The following is a 19,582-nucleotide window of genomic DNA, read 5'->3' on the forward strand; positions in this document are numbered from 1 at the left end:
TTGTCAGCCAGGGTGTAGCATCTTACAGGGCTCCTACAGAGTAAAGTTGGGAATATGGAGAAGAAACTGGCCCCAGAAAAGGGTAGCTGCGTTTCCCAGCAATGGTGACATTACTGGTTTCAACTGGAACTCAAAAGGAGCTGGAAAAGAAGATAACGAAACCAGCTACAAATTGCCCTATGATCAATAGCTGAAATCATCCACTAACCAGTTAACAGCGCTGAACGCTGTAGCAAATCTCTCATACAACAGTGTTCTGGGGATAATACAGGGCTACAGGAAAAGAAGAGATATTGTTCCTTAAACACTCAAAACATGTTTCCATATAAAGTTATGCGCTGCTTGCCTTTGCCCTCTCTGCCTGTAATACTCTCCCCTCCAGATATCTGCATGGAGTATCTCTGAACTTCCTTGACATCCTTATTCAGATGTCACCACTTTGTGAATCTTTTATCTCTCCATTTTTCTACCGGGAGAACCAGGTTCTAGTATACCTCCAGTAGCAAGAACAAAAGCAGGTCTTTGCTGAAACTCTGCCACCTGGTGTTTGCTAAAATACTCTGTGACACTGACCAGCTCTGCCCTCCAGGGATGACAGACAAGTTAAATTGTGGTGAAGACTAGTCCCACTGTGAGCCACAATGGCTGAATCAAAGTCAGTAAACTTCCCATTGCAGTAATCATGCAAGAGAAGAAGAGGAGGGCTGGCTGATTTTTAATCTTTTGCCTCGCCAGTTGTAAAAGTGATTGACTTTAAATGATAAATACAATATGTGGGATGATTTGGGATGGAGAGTAATCGGCTATCATGGAAATAAAGCTTGGCATTGTTGCAGAGGTTGGGAGGTTTTTATTTGTTAAGTGAAATTGTGTTTACTGCTCTGTCCTTTATTGTAGTATGGAAATATCCTGAGAAGCAGGAGCAAGAGTCAGTGATGGAAAAAAATAATAATTGCATTGTAGGGAATCATGCTTGATTTACTCTGTTCATGTTATAACATGCCACCCAAACTCCCAATACGACATCATAATGCCCTGACATCCCATTAACGTTAAGAAACATGATGGACCAGGGATACTTACAGTAATACCTGAAATAGGCTATGGAAATTACAAAACACATCTCAGAAAATACTGAGCTTTATCTTGTCAATAAACTCCACTGCAATTTTAGATTGTGTTCTCCCAACTCTTCAATATTTTATACATTACATGCATCTGGTTGAGTGCCTAAGGTAGGGAGGTTATTATACTAGGTGATTTGCATGTGTGTTCTCATGTAATTCTTATTGGAAGAGGTCAAGGTTGGCTGCATCATCCTTTCAGGAGGCAGTGTAGCTATGTGCTTGAGACCGTAAACCTGGGTTGGATTTCTAAATCTTCCATTCGTTAGTTAAGATCTTGGGCAAATTACTTAATAATTTTTATGCTTTAGTTTCCTCATCCCTACAGCATGGGTACTGGTGGGAAGTAAATGAGATGATGCATGCTAAACCTCAGCCCAGTGCCCAATAGAAAGACACTAGCTACTTACAGAAAAGAAACTTGAATATAAGAGAAGTTAAATACCTTGCCATGTAAGTGACAGAGTGGAGGCTTCCCTCCATATCCTATGTAGAGCAGATAACTTTTCCTCACCCCAAAAGTAATTTTCTATTTCAGTATAGTATTATATATTCTTTACAGTGCTCATCACTATTTAAAATTACATTATTTTTAAACCTGTTTAATTTTTTTTCTTTTCCCACTGTACCTTGGGCCTTTTCTGTCCTCTTCACCACCGCTTCTTCCCTGCCTGAATGATGTCTAGCCCAGAGGAGATACAATCAATATATATTTGTTGAATGATTATGCAAAACATGAAATTACAGATGACCCTTGAACAAGTTGAACACTGGGGACACAGAGCCCCGCACTATTGAAAATCCGTGCTTTTAAATTTTGACTCACCAAAAAACTGCTGAGAGCCTGCTGTTGACCAGAAGCCTTACTGATAACAGTCAATTAACATATATTTTGCTTGCTATATACATTATATAATGTATTATTACAAAACTAAGCTAGACAAAAGAAAATGCTATCAAGAAAATCATAAGGATGAAAAAATACATTTACTGTATTTATTGACACTGTAAGTTTACATTGTCCATTTACAAGATAAGTTGTCTATCGGTATCTACATCGATATTGTCTTATAGGATACAAAACACCATAGATGCGATACATATTACTGACATTAGACGTCAAAAGTGAAATGATAATGTGAAAAAGAAATTCATATTTATTTACCGGTATAACAGCTCATGCATTGATAATGAAGAAGCAGCAATATGATTGCATTATGGAAATCTAGTGTAATTGATATGACTGTTTCCCAATCATAGTGTGTAGCCTTTGCGTATAGCCAGAGTGTGATGATTATGACTCATCATCACTAGGGTATAGCCTCGCCTCTACACTGATGAACGAATCATTATAAAATTTTTATGGCATACGGGACCACAGTCATATTTATAATATGGTATTGGAAACATGGTTACATTTTTTAAAAACCATTTACCTAATCCACAGTTTTTCCAATAAAGAGAGAGAGAGGACTACTTTACAGTAATGCAATTCTTTGAAAGCAAAGTGATAAAACGGTAAGAAAACTAGTGATTTACTAATTTTATATGAACTCTCACTTACCTATGCCTCTATAAGGATACGCTGTGAATGGTTCCATGTACAGTAAGTATTTGGGTGTGAAAGTTTTGATCAGTTTTGACTTTTATAATACATTGGTGTGTATTTTATAGTAGTAAATGGTAAAATAGACTCGTATCTTCATATATTTTGTACATTGACATATCTAACTTTTTCTTAATTTTTCCCATATTTCTAGTCTATCCAGTTCATCTGCAAGTTTTCCAAATTATTGTAAATCCCCCACAATTTTCTAATATATTTATTGAAGATAAACCTCTATGTGGTCCTGCACAGTTCGAAGCTGTGTTGTTCAAGGGTCCACTTCATGTCTAGAGTCCTTGTGATTCCAGTACTAATGTAAAGGATCAAACTGGACTAATTCTCCGTGTTTTTTATCTAGAATTGTCAAGATTTCTACCCTGCAAGTCGTTTAAGACACGATTTAATCTATGCAAGGTATCTAGTGGTCAGTTGGCGTGGCTTCTACTTCAGGCAAAATAGGCAGTGATAGCTTGCAGATTTGGCCTTACTGGGTATGGGAATACTCCTCCTCTTCCAGGTATCCCTTTCTTGTTAAGGATGTTGTCCCTCCAACGTGTGAGTGAACTTAGCAGTGGACCAGTATTTTCATCAGATACAAACTTCACAGCAAGTTGTCTTTCTGAGTAGTGAAGCCAGGTGCTCCCTCTCACTGAGGCATCTGAATGCCAGGATCCAAAGAAAAAAGGAGCTTGACTTGGAATGGCCTTTGTTTATCGCACAGCCCACCCCTAGCTCTAGCCCTTACACTTCTGAATCAGGAGACATTTCCAGGATTCTCTTTTCTTAGAGAGGAAAACTCTAAGTTAACCATCGAGATGCCTTTCCAGCCTATTCCATTTTTCAGAATACGGTTTGAGTATGTGGAAGGCACTCTCTTCTAGTATTAGCCACTAATAAAATACTGTTTCCTTTGCTTATTTTAGTTGTTCATAGAAAAGGTTTGAAGTCAACTTACAGCACTAATTTCCCAGAGGTAGGTGTATATTCTGAATAATCTTAATTAATGCTATCTTACACTATTAAATTTTTCCTGGACATATCTTGTTTCTCCAACACATTTTCACAGACAGCAGAGAATGTTGCTTTTGTAATTTTCAGAGCTTGGAGGGAAATTCTAGACACGAAAATCACTGTTTAGGCAAATATGTGTCTGTTAAATCAAACTAAAATTATACCTGGACTATGACACAGGCAAGACAGACCATAATTACTATTTACTTTTTAAAACAGCTTTATTGAAGAACAGCTTATGTTTCATAAAACATCCATTTTGAATTTATAGTTCAATGGCTTTTAGTAAACTAACTGACTTATAAAACCGTTACAATCGTCCCTTTTTAAACATTTTATCACCCTCAAAAGATCCTTCATTCCAATTACATTAAATCCTTGTTTCCATTCCTAGTCAACCACTGAATCTACTTTATCTCTCTCTAGGTTCCTCTTCTGAATAGTTAATATAAATGGAAGGATTGACTAGGTTCACTCTTGTATCTGGCTTCTTTCCCTTAACATATTTTTTAGATTCATCTATGTTGAAGCATATAGTAGTATTCAACTCCTTTTTATTGTTGAATAGTATTCTGTTGATGAATATGCCACATTTCATTTATCCATTTTCCAGCTGATGGATATTGGGGTTTTCCCTCATTTTTGGCTACAAGGAAAAATAATTGCAATATAGATGCCCGTTATTCTTAGAACATATATTCTCTAACATTTAAAACATTTATAGGGCATCAAAAATGTAGGTGGCACGACAGATTCCAAAATTAGACTCCAGAGAGAGATAGATTTATGTTCTCATTCTTATTATGCCACTTACCAGATGTTTGACCTTGAGTTAATTAGTTAAATTCTTTGAACTTTAGTTTCCTTGTTTGTACACTGGGAATAATAATACTCTTGTGTGACTTTTGTATTAGTTTAGCACCTAGTATGGATAAACATTCACAATTTGGGGTGATTTGCAAGTTCTAATTTTTTTTTTAATTCATAGAAAGATTTCTAACCAAAATGCTTCTCCTAACCCCTAGATTGCTATGCACCTGCCACTCTCTCTGCAGCTGAGTAATGGCAGTCTGTGATGAAACAGATGAAACGCCGACTTCTGAAGGGCTGTCAACTCTCTTTTTGTTACGAACCCATGGGTATTTCTTCAACACTTTTAAAGCTAGCTGGACTCAAGACAACAGTTTGAACCCCAGGAAACTGAATCTAGGGCAGAGTTGGTTGGTGTGTTTCCAAGACATTTATATGAACTTGTCTCTGATTGGCTGGGCAACCAGATGCAGAATTCTGTTTTCTGAAGCAGAATATTCCACAGACCTGGGCTGCAGGCCGTTTCCTCTGCTGAGATCCTTGCGCAGGAGAAATGGAGAAGAGTCCTTTGGCAGCCTCGCTGCTAATCCTGTGGCTTCACAGTGGCGGTAAGTCCTTGGAATTTGGAAGACCTTTTGAACGTGGATGATGACAGAGAAGGGGGTGGGGAGATGCAGTCAGGCACCCCTAGGTTTTACTTGGGAAAGTGTGAAGAAAATGGAAACTGTAGAGAGACCAATTTCTATGCCTGACTCTGTCTTTCTCAACAGGAGTGGGCAGCGTATCGAACGTGGAGCAGAATCCTCCATGGCTTCATGTTCAGGAAGGAGAGAACACCAATTTCACCTGCCGTTTTCCTTCCAGCAATTTCTACTCTTTACACTGGTACAGATGGGAACCTGCAAAACCCCCCATGTTCCTAATTTCAGTTACTTTAAATGGGGATGAAAAGAGGACAGGACGAGTAAGAACCACTCTTAATACACAGGAGGGTTATAGTTCCTTTTACATCAGAGGATGCCAGCCTGAAGATGCAGCCACGTACTTCTGTGCCATGACACAGTGCTTTTCAAACAGCTGCAGCCCATACCAAAACCTGCAGCTGATGCTGCTCTGGCACCAGCATGTGTGGGGCACCGGAGTGGTACAGCTGGTGAAGCTTTGACTCTTGGTTTCAGCTCAGGTCCTGATCTCATGGTTATGAGATCCAGCCCCAGGTCCCTGGTGCTCAGAGAGGTGTCTGCTCGAGATTTTCTCTCCCTCTCCCTCTTATTCTCCCACTCATGCTCTTCCTCTCTCTTAAAAAATAAGTCTTAAAAAGAAGAGCCATGTGTGGGTAGAAAAGGCAAATTCATTGAATTATAGTGTTTTCAATAATAGGGGAGAGTGAAGACATAGATAAACAAGTCTTCTAGTCATTGTAGCTCCCTCAACTAACTGGACTGTTACTGAGCACAACGAACCTCAACACCCAGCAATATATCAGCCACATCACTGAGTTAGATCCCTTGCCTCCTCTTGGCACAACCAATTCCAAATGAACTAGATGGTTACTCCGCCCTATCTAAAATAATCTGGTTAAACTAGGGTAATATTTACTCCTCATTGTTGCTCCTCATTCTGTCATATCTCTTCACATGTGTGAATGGAGCATGTAATATGCACTCTTCTCACTGCTGGCATGGAGATCTGAATGTTTCATACCAGAACAGGCAATACTGTCTCTGTTAACTCACTGAGGGTTTCAGTTTTGGTTCAGTTCAAACTTTCCCCTACATGATGTTCCCCTACATGAATATCTGGATTTCATTCCTTCTTATATGTGGCCATTTGCATTTATTTATTTATTTATTTATTTATTTATTTATTTATCGTAGCCTCCATGGTCCATGTGTAGCCCAACATGGGGGCTTGAACTCAGGACCCTGAGATCAAGACCTGAGCTGAGATCAAGAGTTGGCCAACTGAGCCACCCAGTCATCCCTGGCCATTTGTATTTTTTTTTAAATCACTTGTGAAATCTGAAAGGAGAACTGACAAGGGACGTTTACTAGGACACTTGGTCTGTCCTCCAGCTTATACTGTGATTGTGGTAAGTACCTGAATGCTGTGATGATCTAAGTTTCTTCATTTGTAATTTCCAGGCATAGGAGGTGAATGGAGTATCTGGAGACATACATATGGAAAGATTGTTTTTTCAAAAATCATTCACAGAGTAGTAATAAATTTATTTGACCATATGACTAGGAATGGTTGAATCTGTTATGTCATTGGCATGTGTGTAGAATAGGAAATGTGCAATACAACACTGAGTGAGGAGAACCTACAGTCCACTGCACACTAGTGTTGGTGGAATAAAACAACACAGAAGGAGACCAGTCGCTGTTCCGCTGTGGGTCAGCTTCCCAAACAAGATCTCCATCATTATTGGCATAAAGATCAATGGTAGGGATTTAGAATATTTTTAGTAATGATCCTGTGGCTTTAGCTAACTGAATTGGTAGAAACAAAAGACAAAGGAAGACGTCAAGGACAGAGTTTGGTTCATTTGTGCATTGTTGCAATACAAGACTTCACAGGCTTTTCTATGTAATAGGCCATAGAGAAGTAGATTATGTTTACACAGTGCTTCCAAAAAGAATGCCACTTGGAACTGGTCCATGACTCCAACTTACCTGGGCCCCTTGCTTATCTTTGGATGTGAGGCAAGAAAGCTCTCTACACACATGTGATCAATTCCTGGATACAGTGGCACATAATTTGGAAAATCTACTGTTAAAAGTATGAGGGGAAATGTAAAATCTGGAATGCAGAGTCCTTACAAAAAAAATCCATGTCTTTACAAAAGTCGTGTGTAACCAAGGAAATATGAATAAAAATTCTCAGTCTCTGTTCTAAAGTTGATCTGAAATTGAAAATAAATCTGTTAAACTTTGATTATTCACAGAAATACAGGCATGTTCTTGTAAATAGTCCCCACAGTTTTGGGGTTTTTTTTTTTGTTTGTTTTTTAGAGTTTAGTAAATGGAATGAGAAGAACAAGTGAAGTATAAAAATGACATTGAACAAGAAAACCTTCCATCTCCCTGTTTTTTTAGGGCCCCAACTTGAACAATTTGCCACCTGTTCCTGGGGCTGTGGAGATCCAGAGCTCACATTATACCCGAACATTGTCACCATGTCTTCTATGCCAGAGCAGGAGCCCAAGGACTATATTCGAAAAGAAGTTTGGTGAAATAGGCAGCTGTTCCACGTTGAGCTATTAGAGACCATCAAGAATCAGATAGTGGAAAAACATTTTAATTCTTGCCAATTTCCCCCAAGTCCTCAACAAGAATCTGCAAAGGACTTCAGTGCCACCCGTAGTTTGCGGCATAACAAACCGCCCCAAAAACTCAATGGTTTTAAACAGCTACCATATTACTATCTCATAATACTTCTGCTCCATGTGACATCTGAGGATTGACTGGACTGAAACACCCCCAAATTGCTCAGTGACATATCTGGAGCCTTAGAGAATGTCCGGAAGGCCGGGCTCAGCTGTGACTCAATTAAAATGAATCACAAAGCTTGCCCAGATTCACTGTGGAGGGGGGACATGGAATTCAGGAAGCACGGACATTGGGGGCATCTTGCCAAAAAGCTAAAGGAATAAACACATTCCTTATGACAGATAGGTACCAGAGTGCTAATGAAGCACAACACATATCCAATAATTTTCAAGGTCATGTCAGTTTGATCTCTCAAGCAGCACTCATAGCCATTTCCTTATCTTTATGCTCCTGCTACTGTCCTAATTCAGGCATTCAGCATCTCTCACTTGGATGATTGCTATGGCCTCTTAATCATGTGCTGCCTCTAGTCTCAACTCTTTGAATCTCACCACACAGCCTCTAGAATTATTAAAAAAATATATATTTGATCAGATCACTTCTTGTTAATCTTTGGGTAATGAAGAACTATTCAATCTTATATTAAAATATATGAAGCCATTTATCGTTTTCCCGTTATCTTCCTTTTTTTAACTTATTAAAAAAAATTTTTTTTACTTATTTGGGAGAGTGAGAAAGGGAAAGAGTGATAAAGGGAGAGAGTGAGAGAGAGCACAAACAGAGGGGAGGAAGATTTGCTCAATCCCAGGACTCTGGGATCATGACCTTAGCCGAAAGCAGTCACTTCACTGACTGAGCCACCCAGAGATTCCCTCTAGTTCTTTTCTAATTTCACATTCCATGCTCTCTCACTATGTACTCCGGATGCATATTAACTATTTAAAAAGTCTAACCATTTACGCACACACTGAACTCTTTCTTAAATCTGTGTCTTTGCATTTGCTGCCCCTTTTGCCCAGATTATACCTTCCCTATTGTCAAATGCACACAAATCTATGCGTCCAATGTGTCCCAGTTCAGACAGCATTCTTGATTTCTTTCTTTTATTTTTTTACTTTTTAAAAAAGATTTTATTTATTTATTTGACAGAAAGACAGTGAGAGAGGGAACACAAGCAGGGGAGGTGAAAGAGGGAGAGCAGGCTTCCCACCGAGCATGGAGAATGAGGTGGGATTAGATCCCAGGACCTTGACCTAAACCCAAAGGCAGACCCTTAAAGACTGAGCCACCAATGCATCCCTGGCATCATTGATTTCTTATCTGAAGGATATCCTTTCATAAGATAACGCATAACATTTTAGTAAAAATAAATATTCTTGAATCTATCCTCCCTTCTGATAGCTTTAACAAGAATATTTGTTACTTTGAGCTATCTTATATTTATATTCAGTGCAAGCATTTCCTACCAGGAGTGTAGAGATTCCTTCTACTCCTTCTGCCAATGCACTTAGCAAATTTCTACTTCAGGCTGATGAACCCAGAGAGAGGTTACACCAGAGACTACAGTTTGTGTTAGGGAAGAACGCCAGAATTCCCTGTGCCAGGTTACACTTCTGTAACATTCTGTGACAGAACGATGAATACACTTGCAGGTACCCCTTCCCCACTTTCTGCTCTTGGGGGCGGAAAGGAGTCTACCATCACAGCACTGATAGCTTTGTCTTCATTTTGGGACCCATGTCCAACACTCCTGTTGGGAAGAAAAAGTATTCCATAGCGTGCATGTCCAAAGGTTTATCTTAATCCATAGGATTTTCATTTTCTGGCACATCCAGAGACTGCCTCTTGTTCTGTTTCTGTATTACGCGTCGATTCAAATTCAGATCCACCTTTGATTCTAAATGAAGTGTTGAGATTTCTACTATTAAATCATTTACATGGCAATACTTCAAAGACATGAAAACTCCTATAGTGGGCTAACCGCTGGGCCCCCAAAAGATAAGCCCACATCTTAATCCATGGACACTGTGAATATAACCTGATCTGACAAAGAGCCTTGCAAATGTAATTAGGTTAAGAATAGCAATATAAGATCATCCTGGATTATCCCTGTGGTCATAAATCATAAATGGCAAGTGTCCTTTTAAGAGACACACAGATGAGAAGGCCTTGTGACGCATTCTTGCTGGAGGTAAGAGTTTGAGTGATGCAGCCCCAAGCCAAGGAGTGCCGGGGACACCAGAAGCCGGAGGAGGCAGGGAAGGATTCTCCCCTAATGCATTCAGAGGGAGTACTGCCCTGCTGACGTCTTGATTTCATGCTTCTGGCATCCATCACTGCTAGTAAATAAGATTTTGTTCTTTTGAGCCACCACATTTGTGGTAGTTTGTTATGGTAGACATAGGAAAAGAATAGTTTCTCCCCCAAAGTAACATTTCTTAGAACATGAGGAAGTGGGGTGCAGAGGAAAAAACAGACTCCCCACTGAGCAGGAAGCCCTACCTGGGCCTCTGTCCCAGGACCCCAGGATCACAACCTGAGCTGAATCCAGATGCTTAACTGACTGAGCCAATCAGGCACTCCTCCAAACTAACATTTCTAAATAGCTACAACCAACCCTTGATTGTTTACCTTCATAGAAGGATACTTTAGATTGGTCTTTGGAAAATTTTGAGTTCAAACTTTCACATATTGTATATGAAAGCAACACATTAATTTATCATTTAACAAATATTTCAGTATCTACTCTTTGCCAGGTGTTAGAATAGTTTCTGCGAACATTGAGATGAATAAAGACAAATATTGACTGAGTGACTATCACATGTCAGGACTTTACTCGTGACTCATCAGTGAACCAAACAGACAAAATTCCTTGTATTCATAGACCCCACGTTCTGGAGTAGCATGGTCCAACAGAACTTCCCGACATGGTGGAAACGTTCTATACCTGTGCTACTATACCCACTAGCCACTAGCCCTATGTGACCACCGAGCATTTGAAATGTGGCTCATACAGCTGAGAAACTATATTTTAAATTTTATTTAATTTTAGTTACTCTAAGTAGTCTCGTGTGGCTAGTAGCTACCACATAGGACAGCACAGTTGTTGAGGATGATACAGTACATACCCTCAAGATATACGAGGCAGCTCAGATAATGAACAGATCATTATAAAACAGGACAGTTAAGTGTTATGGTAAGTGAGGGTGAAAATCTATGGAAACATATGGAGTTATTCTACCCAAGTGTTATGTTTTATGGAAGCCTTCATAGAGAAATTCATGTCTGCTATTTCAGACATTTTTTTTCCAAATTATATTTATTTGTTTTAAAATCCCTAATATGTGGGAAAGTAACATAGTGGGGCAGTAGAGATGACCTCTAAATTGGGTAATTAACAACCAGGGTAATCTGTATGACGACAGAGAATTCGGTACTTTTTATCTTCTCCTTAGAGATCATGAGTGACCTAACAAAAAAAAGTGAGTCTTTTCCCCATTTATTAAAATATTTGTGGTCTCGTATGTTCCGTTAACACACGCATAGACCCATGCTACATAATTCTGGATGAAACTGGAAATGACAAATGGAATTTTTTTTTCCTTTTCACACCCCAGTTGTAAATCACAGAATCCATTTTTAAAAGACAAAGTATTCCTCCCTAAACAATATTAATATCATTAAACTCTTGTTTCCCCAAGTCTTGACAAATATATACACCATTGAAATTAGAAACTGTGTAAGAAATCAGCTATAAAATCAGCAATTCTCGAGTCCGGCCACAGGGAGGCAGCATCTGTAAGCATAGACCCTCCCCCAACAGTGGCTGAGGAAAACGGTCCGATTGGCTGTCTTAAAATTACAGTCACTTCTTTCCCCTACCCTCCAAAAGGTAGCGGTAGACTACGTTTCTTTGGGTCTGGAAGACGCTTGTGCAGGGGAAACATATTTAGGGGCACCCAGATTAGTTCACTCTTTCTGAAGAGGGAGGAGAGAGATGTTACTTACAGTACCAGTGCTGATCTTATGGATGCGAATATCACGTGAGTTTGAGATTTCCCTCATTGTTTCCCGAGAATCCAATACAGTGGATTATTATCAGCAGGCACCTGCAGGAATGAGGTTTTCTGATTGAGAGCAAAACAAAGGAAGGGGGAAACTAAAAAAAAAAGAGAGGGACTTGGGGAGGGAGACTTGGAAAGGAGAATATTAGGCAAGAGTGAGAGGCCATTGTAGCTCAGAGAACGGGGATCCAATGCGATTTTCTCTGATGTCTCCCCCCCCCCACCTTTTTAAAACAGAAATAAATGGACAAGAGATAAAGCAAAATCCTCAATTTTTGCTTCTACAAGAAGGAAAGGACTTCACCATTTCCTGCAATGCCTCAAGCATTTTAACCAGCTTCCAGTGGTACAAACAGAGGCCTGGGGGTGGTCCTGTTCTCCTGATCTCGTTACTTAAGGGCGGAGAAGTAAAGCAGAAAAGACTGACAGCTCGGTTTGGAGAGTCTAGAAAGGACAGTTTTCTGCACATGGAGGCCTCCCAGACTGCAGATGCAGGAACCTATTTCTGCGCAGGGACACAGTGCTCTCAGAGCACCTGCAACTGGTCCCCAAACCTTGATGTAGAGATCCAGGAACAACCCTTCTTATCTGTCCTTAGGAAGAAGTCATAGAAAGCTGAAGTCATGGGGTGTCTGGTGGCTCAGTCAGTTACGTGTCTGCCTTCAACTCAGGTCATGATCCCAGGGTCCTGGAATGGAGTCCCACATCTGGCTCCCTGTTTCATGGGGATCCTGCTTCTCTCTCTGCCCTCCCTCCTGTTCTGCTCTCGTTTGTTGTCTCTCCCTCTTAAATGAATAACTAAAATCTTTTTTAAAACGCTGAAGTCAAAATGTGAAAAACTAAATGTTAAATAATAATAATAATAAATCTCTAGACTCAAATAGCTTAATTGGAGAATTCTATTAAAAATTTGAAGAGTTAGCATAAATTTTACAGTTTCTTCCAGAAAATAGAAAGAAAGTAATTCCTAACTCGTTTTAAGAAGCTGGTATTTCCCCGATACCAAAATCAGGCAAAGACCATACAGAAAAGAAAACTGCAGAGAAATTTCCCTTGTGAATATAGGCACAAAATTTCTTCACAAAATATTAGCAAGTAGAATTCATCAATTTATGAAAATAATAATACCAAATGCAAATGGATTTTTTTTTTCCAGAGACTCAAGTCTGCTTCAGTGCTTGGAAATTAATTGATGGAATCCACCACATTAACAGACTAAAAAAGAAAAATCATGTTAATCTATGCAGAATTTTTTTTTGGCCATAATTCAATGCTCATTCATGGTAAAAACTTTGAGTAACATAAGAGTAGTGGGGGACTTCCTCAATAGCTAATGGTATGCTCACCAGTAAAATACTATACACTTTTGCACTAAGATCAGGAAAAAGATAAGGTTATTCACACTTGTCAGTTTAATTCAACATAATGCTAGATGCTCGAGCCAGTGCAGTAAAGTAGGTACAAGTAAAGACAATCATATAGATCAGAAAAGAAGTAAAACTTCCACTCCTTGTAGATAACATTATTGTCTAATGTAGAAAATTCTGATGTATATACAAAAAATATCCTAAAACTATTCAGTGGGTTCAACAAGGTTATGGGATACAAGATAAACATACAAAAGTCAAATGCATTTCTATATGTTAGCAGTGAACATGTAAACACATAAATTAAAAATATAATGCAATTTACAATGCTTCAAAAGGATCCCAAACTCGTAGGTGTAAATCTAATAAAACATTTATCAAAATTTTGTGCTGTAAACTCCAAAATGTTGATGAAGGAAATCAAAGAAGACAAATGAAGACACCTCCTGTGTTAGTAAATTAAAAGGCTCAAAATGATAGATATGTCAATTCTCCTCAAAATGATAAATACATTTTACATAGTTCCTGTTGAAATTCATACAGGGTTTTTTATACATATATGCAAGATTATTCTAAAATTTATATGAAAAGGCAGAATACTAGAATACCTGGAAGAATCTTGAGAAAAGAAGAATAAAGTGGGAGCAATCAGTCTATGTGGCTTCAAACCACAGCTACAGTAATCAAAATGATGTGTTAATGGTGCAGAGATAGAGATATAGATCAATGTAAAAACTAGAGAACCCATAAATAGATCCACACAAATATACAAGACTGATTTTTTTTTTTCTTTTACAAAAGTGCCAAAGAAACTAAATGGAGGAAAGATCATCTTTTCCATCTATGGTTTTGGAGCAAGTGGACCTCCGTCGGCAAGAAAAATGAAACTTGATTTAAGCTTCACACTTCATAAAAACTAAGTTAATAAAATCAACCTAAAGTGTATCACAGACAAATGTAAAATGTTAAATTGTAAAACTCTTAGAAAAAGCATAAGACAAAAAATTTTTTATTGTGTTATGTTAGGCACTGTAAAATACATCATTAGTTTTTGATGCAGTGTTGCAAGATTCATTGCTTATGTATAATACTCAGTAAAGGTCTGACAAAAGTATGTGTTTTTATCTAGGAATATTGATAACTAAAAGAACATCCAGATTTTGTTTAGAAGGATCAAGAAGTAAATTCACTATTTGTAGGGGACAAGCAAAACCATCCATAACCTGAAAAGACTCTCATGGCATCATGGTAAATTATGTGGTCAATGCGATTTGTTAGCCAACACCTTTCCCAAATTAACAGTACCCTAGAATCTAGTGTGTGGTTCCAGTTTGTTATGATGGTGTATGAGGGAGTTCAGCCAGTCTTTGTATTTGGCAGGATGTTGAAATGGAAGAGAGAGGAATGTGTTGCTCGATGGCGTCTATAAAAGAGCTTTGGAATTGTTGCCTTTGGGCTTCATGTTAAATAGGAAGCAAAAGAATATAAGAGAGGAATGATGTTCAGAAACAAAGTAGGAGAGTCAGGTCCTTAACACCAACAGAAATAGATGGGAAAGAAAGAAGATTCACAGTCATCCAGAATAGACATCCCAGACTCTCCTTGCACATTACAGCTTCTGTTGCTGAGATCCAGGCAATTATGTACAAGCAATGAGGGCAGCGATAGTGGGACTTCAGGGACTATGCTCCAGGTGTGTCCTCTGCCACATGCGTTTTGAATGGGAGGTAGACATGCTTTCCTCTAAGGCTTCTATCTATAATTAGAAGCAGATGCAGATTTTGGAGTGGGATGCAATGCAGTGTGTGAGAGCTGATTCAGCTAGATAGCCAAATTTTGCTGATTCTTGACACCTGCTGAGAGACTTGAGCACCAGCTAATCTTACTGTGGCTGTGATTCTCTGTACTAAGACCCCTTGCAAGCACATCCAATCCTTCCTGTGATCGACTCTTTCCAGAGAGGAATGAGGCCCCAGGGGATCTTATTTTTTTAAGCTGACATAACTGTCTCTTACCCTCCAATGAAAAGTTTCTGCTGTGTCCTCTAAATTCCCAATCTGTTGCAAACAGACATCCAGTAGCCCCTGTGGAACGTGCTTCCACGCTTTAACCAAGCGTGACTCTTTCTCTTGTGGTTGTTCCTTATTCTCCCTCACCTAAAACACCTCAGATTTAGAGAGAGCAGCATTCTCTTCACCACCACCCACAAAACCCAGACCATCGACCATCGTCTCTATACCTCTCACCCCTACTTTCCCCACTTCTTTTTGCATCTTTATAAACACCAGATACTTTTCCTTATATATTGAAGGTTATAACACAGTTAGGAGCCCAGTGTAATCTAAAATACCACATGACTTAAGTGTCCACAAGGGCCATTCAGAGAAAGCCTGAATTAATCAATTGTAAAGACTGTTAATTAGAATCCCCTTTAGCCATTAATTCCTGTACCCACACTCTAGAAATATCCCATGATAATTCTCTGGTTAGATATTGTTCCACCAATGAAATCTTACATCAGGTCTAAAACCTCACATGCTTACTTTCAGCCATATCCACTGGCTTATTCTTTGGCTATATATGACCATTTGGTTCCTGGATCTCTTTAATGTCCTGTTATTTCTCAGAAGCATTTTTTTTTTTTTAATTCAGAGAAAGAGCAAGAGGGGTGAGTGCGGGTGGGAGGGGAAAGGGAGAGACTGAATCCCAAGCAGGCTCCACACACAGAGCAGAGCCCCACAGAGGGCACAATTTCATGACCCTGAGATCATGACCTGAGCAGAAATCAAGCATCAGGCACTTAACTGACTGAGCCACCCAGAAGCCCCCTATTTTTCATTTGCTTATCTACACCATCTGAATTCCATGGCCTTACTTCAATCAACTTTTAGTCATTACCCAATGTTTTCTCTCCCCAGTTCTGTGTCCTATCAGTGGCTTTATTAATTCCTAATTATGGATCAGTATCTGCTTTCTCCTAATGTATGCTTTATCTGATAAGCAGAGTTCAAAATAATCACACAAGTGTGCAGACTGGTGCCATTAAGACATGCTGTCATCTTTGACACTAACCAGGCCCCCAGTGTTGCCTCAGAAGTATTCTCTGTAATCATCTCCCGCTGTCATTTCCTATAACTATTTCAAAAATTCTCACACTCCCCAGACTTTTTAATCCAGAACTTCCTCCATTTGTTTTCTTGGGAGACACTTAATTTCTGTTTATAAGAACAAATAAGATTCCATTAGAAATTAATAAACATTTCAACTTTCTGCCGTCACACTTTAAAAACTTGTTACAATCTAAACAGATCCTGTCCTCCTTCTTTTCAATAAAACTGGAAATAACTATTTCCCCTCTTATCAAAACTTGATCCTTCTACCTTTGGTACATATTCCAATGTTTTCTGTCTCATCAGAAGTTTGATCCATTGCCTTGAGGACATGTAAATAGATCCTAATCTTTAAAATCTTTAAAGACCCAACTACCACTTTAACAGCTTCCTCTGGTTAACATCATATTAGGGGGTGGGTTTCAATAAATGAATTAGGGTGGGGGGACATATTAGTCCATAACAAGCAGCCAATGTGATTCTTTAAAACTTAGGTTTAAAACATCCTTAGGAAGCCACTAAAAATACAAAACTACAAAAAGAAAAAGTCGAATAGCAAAGAGATAACAGGATGCCAAGGAACAAAAATAGAGGACGCAAACAGAAAGTGAACAATGAAATAATAGATCTAAATCTAACCACATCAATAATTACATTAAACACAAATAGTCTAAATACACAAACTTAAAGAAGTTTAAAGACAAAGATTGCCAGTATGAGTTTTTTTAACCCACTTCAGTTCTATTTCCATGAAGCCCATGTTAAATATAATGACATAGAAAGCTTAAAAATAGAGTATGGAAGAGGACATCCAAGCAAATACTAATTTGAGAAGACTATTAATGTCAGACAAATTGGACTTCAAAAAAAGAAATATTTCAGAAATGAAGAGGGATATTACATACTTAAGAAGACATAACAACGCTTTGGTGAGTGCTGTGAAGTGTGTAAACCTGGTGATTCACAGACCTGTACCCCTGGGGATAAAAATATATGTTTATAAAAAATAAAAAATTTTAAAAAAAAGGAAGAAGACATAACAATGTTAATGTGTATGCTCCTAACAATAGCGCTTCAGAACACTGGAAGCCAAAACTATTAGAACTGAAAGGAAAAATAGACAAATCCATAATTACACTTGCAGACCTTCACCCTTTGTGCTCAATACATAGTCAGAAATCAGAAGGAATATAGTAGACTTGCACAATACTATCTACAGATTTGATCTTACTGATACCTATTTATAGAACACGCTGCTAAACAACAACAGAAAACAAGTAAAGCATTGCTTAGAAGAAACAACTTTATTCTTTTATCTCTTAAAAAATTACCAGTTACAAGGGCACCTGGGTGGTTCAGTCGGTTAACTGTCCGCCTTTGGCTCAGGTCATGGTCCCAGGGTCCTGGGACAGAGTCTGGCTCCCTGCTTAGCGGGGATCCTGCTTCTCCCTCTGCCTTTCTCCCTACTCATGCTCTCTCTCAACTAAAATAAAAACAAAATCGTTTTTAAAAAATTACCAGTTATGATGATCTGCCACAAAATGAACGCTGTATACACATGTTGAACTGCACTAGGATATTCTGAGGTAACTGGTAAACACGTAACATGTTTTCACACAAGGTGGAACACTAATTATTAAGGGAACTGTGCCACTGTGCTTTCCCTTAGCCTCTGAAGATCAAACACAAGAATTTTCAAGTCACGTAGAAGGTCAAGCCTAGGAACAAATGATAAGGCTGAACAGTAAACCATGACTCAGAGCAGCCATGGATTAGCAGAACCAGCATACCAGGAGCACATACATTCAGAATGGAGTGGATGGGAGAGTATATGACCCTTTTCTATAGTAACATATCCACTTTCCCTTTACTTTTCATAGACTGCATCCCAATATAACAATAGAACAACATGCTCACATCTCATTTAACTGTCAGAAGGCCCAGAAAACATAACTAACTTTTTCTATAATCACACATCTAGTACATTATGAAGAGTAAGTTATAACTATTCCTGGTTGTAAATTTAAGCCAAATAATTTAAATTTATGGTATTATGGGAATATTCTCCTGTATACCCATGTCAAGGACGGGCAGGGTGGAGGAAGGGCAGGGGGAAATAGAGAAAACTGGGAGAAATACTTTGAAACAACTCAGCACATATGACTGTTCAGCTGTCCAATCACCAGATAGATATACTCTGATGCCTGTTGAACATTGGGGAGTTAATAAGCATAAATACCTTGATATGATGGGAAAGTATATACACACACACCTATGTGGATGGGGTTTTGTGTATATATATTTATTTGTACACATAAATATAGTTTGCCATTATTTTGCTGTGTTTGTTTATATTTTATTTCTCCTTGTGCCTTTCTCCTTCCCTCTCACTTGTGTTTGAGGAAGTGGTGTGTCTCTGCCTCAACATGTAAATGATGATGTCTAGCAAGAAAGCTGTATTTCTTCTGGCTTGTTTTGAAAAACGTAAATTTATTCAGGAATGTATACAGTTTATGGAAGCGGTAGAGGTTGAACAGAGGGTTTGTGGTAGGAAATAGGAAAAAGAAAGTGGTCAGGAGAGGAGAGCGGGGTCTCCAGGTCCCAGAGCAGGGGAGAGTGGGGAGGGGTGAGGGGGAATGGGAGGGGCAGATCATTGTTTCTGGACAATTCTTTTAGATTTAGTAAGACCCAGAGAGAGAAGGTTATTTGGTGACTTTAGGAAGAATTCTCAGCCTTGCAAGAGATTCTTGGGTCTCCATAAGCCTGAAGGCAGAAGTCTTCTACTTGGAATACCCCACTTAAAAGAAACAATTTACTGCATATTGGATAATATTTTTAATATTTATGAATCATCTCCAAGAGGGTCATGTTTGTGCTTCCACTCATAGATCCAAGTGACACCATTTACAGTTTGTGTGAATGATGATTGGCAAAGAGTGGAGCTTATCTCTGATTATGTTCATAACAACACACATCATTCTATTTCTTGAAGTTTAAGATCTTGAACTTAAAGCATCTTAGGTTTGGTTACTCAGCCAGAACCAATGGAAAAGACCCTGGCGTCTGCAGCTTGGATCTTGAGGCTTCGCCTTGGATGTGGGCACCGAAGCTGTCAAAGACTTTCCCAACAGGCTAAGGGAAGTAACATAGTCATGCTC

General features: G+C 38.8%; 1 gene segment (V, D, J or C); it reads left to right on the plus strand.

The window, feature by feature from the left end:
* The first annotated feature begins 4,771 nt into the window (after positions 1 to 4,771).
* On the plus strand, positions 4,772 to 5,758 carry LOC123388330. The segment is given in 2 exon segments: positions 4,772 to 5,159; positions 5,322 to 5,758. Coding segments are annotated over 2 exon segments (450 nt in total).
* The last annotated feature ends 13,824 nt before the right edge of the window (positions 5,759 to 19,582 follow it).

Source organism: Mustela putorius, unplaced genomic scaffold, assembly GCF_011764305.1.
Source record: "Mustela putorius furo isolate JIRA1106 unplaced genomic scaffold, ASM1176430v1.1 tig00003898_pilon_pilon_pilon, whole genome shotgun sequence".
Taxonomy (NCBI): domain Eukaryota; kingdom Metazoa; phylum Chordata; class Mammalia; order Carnivora; family Mustelidae; genus Mustela; species Mustela putorius.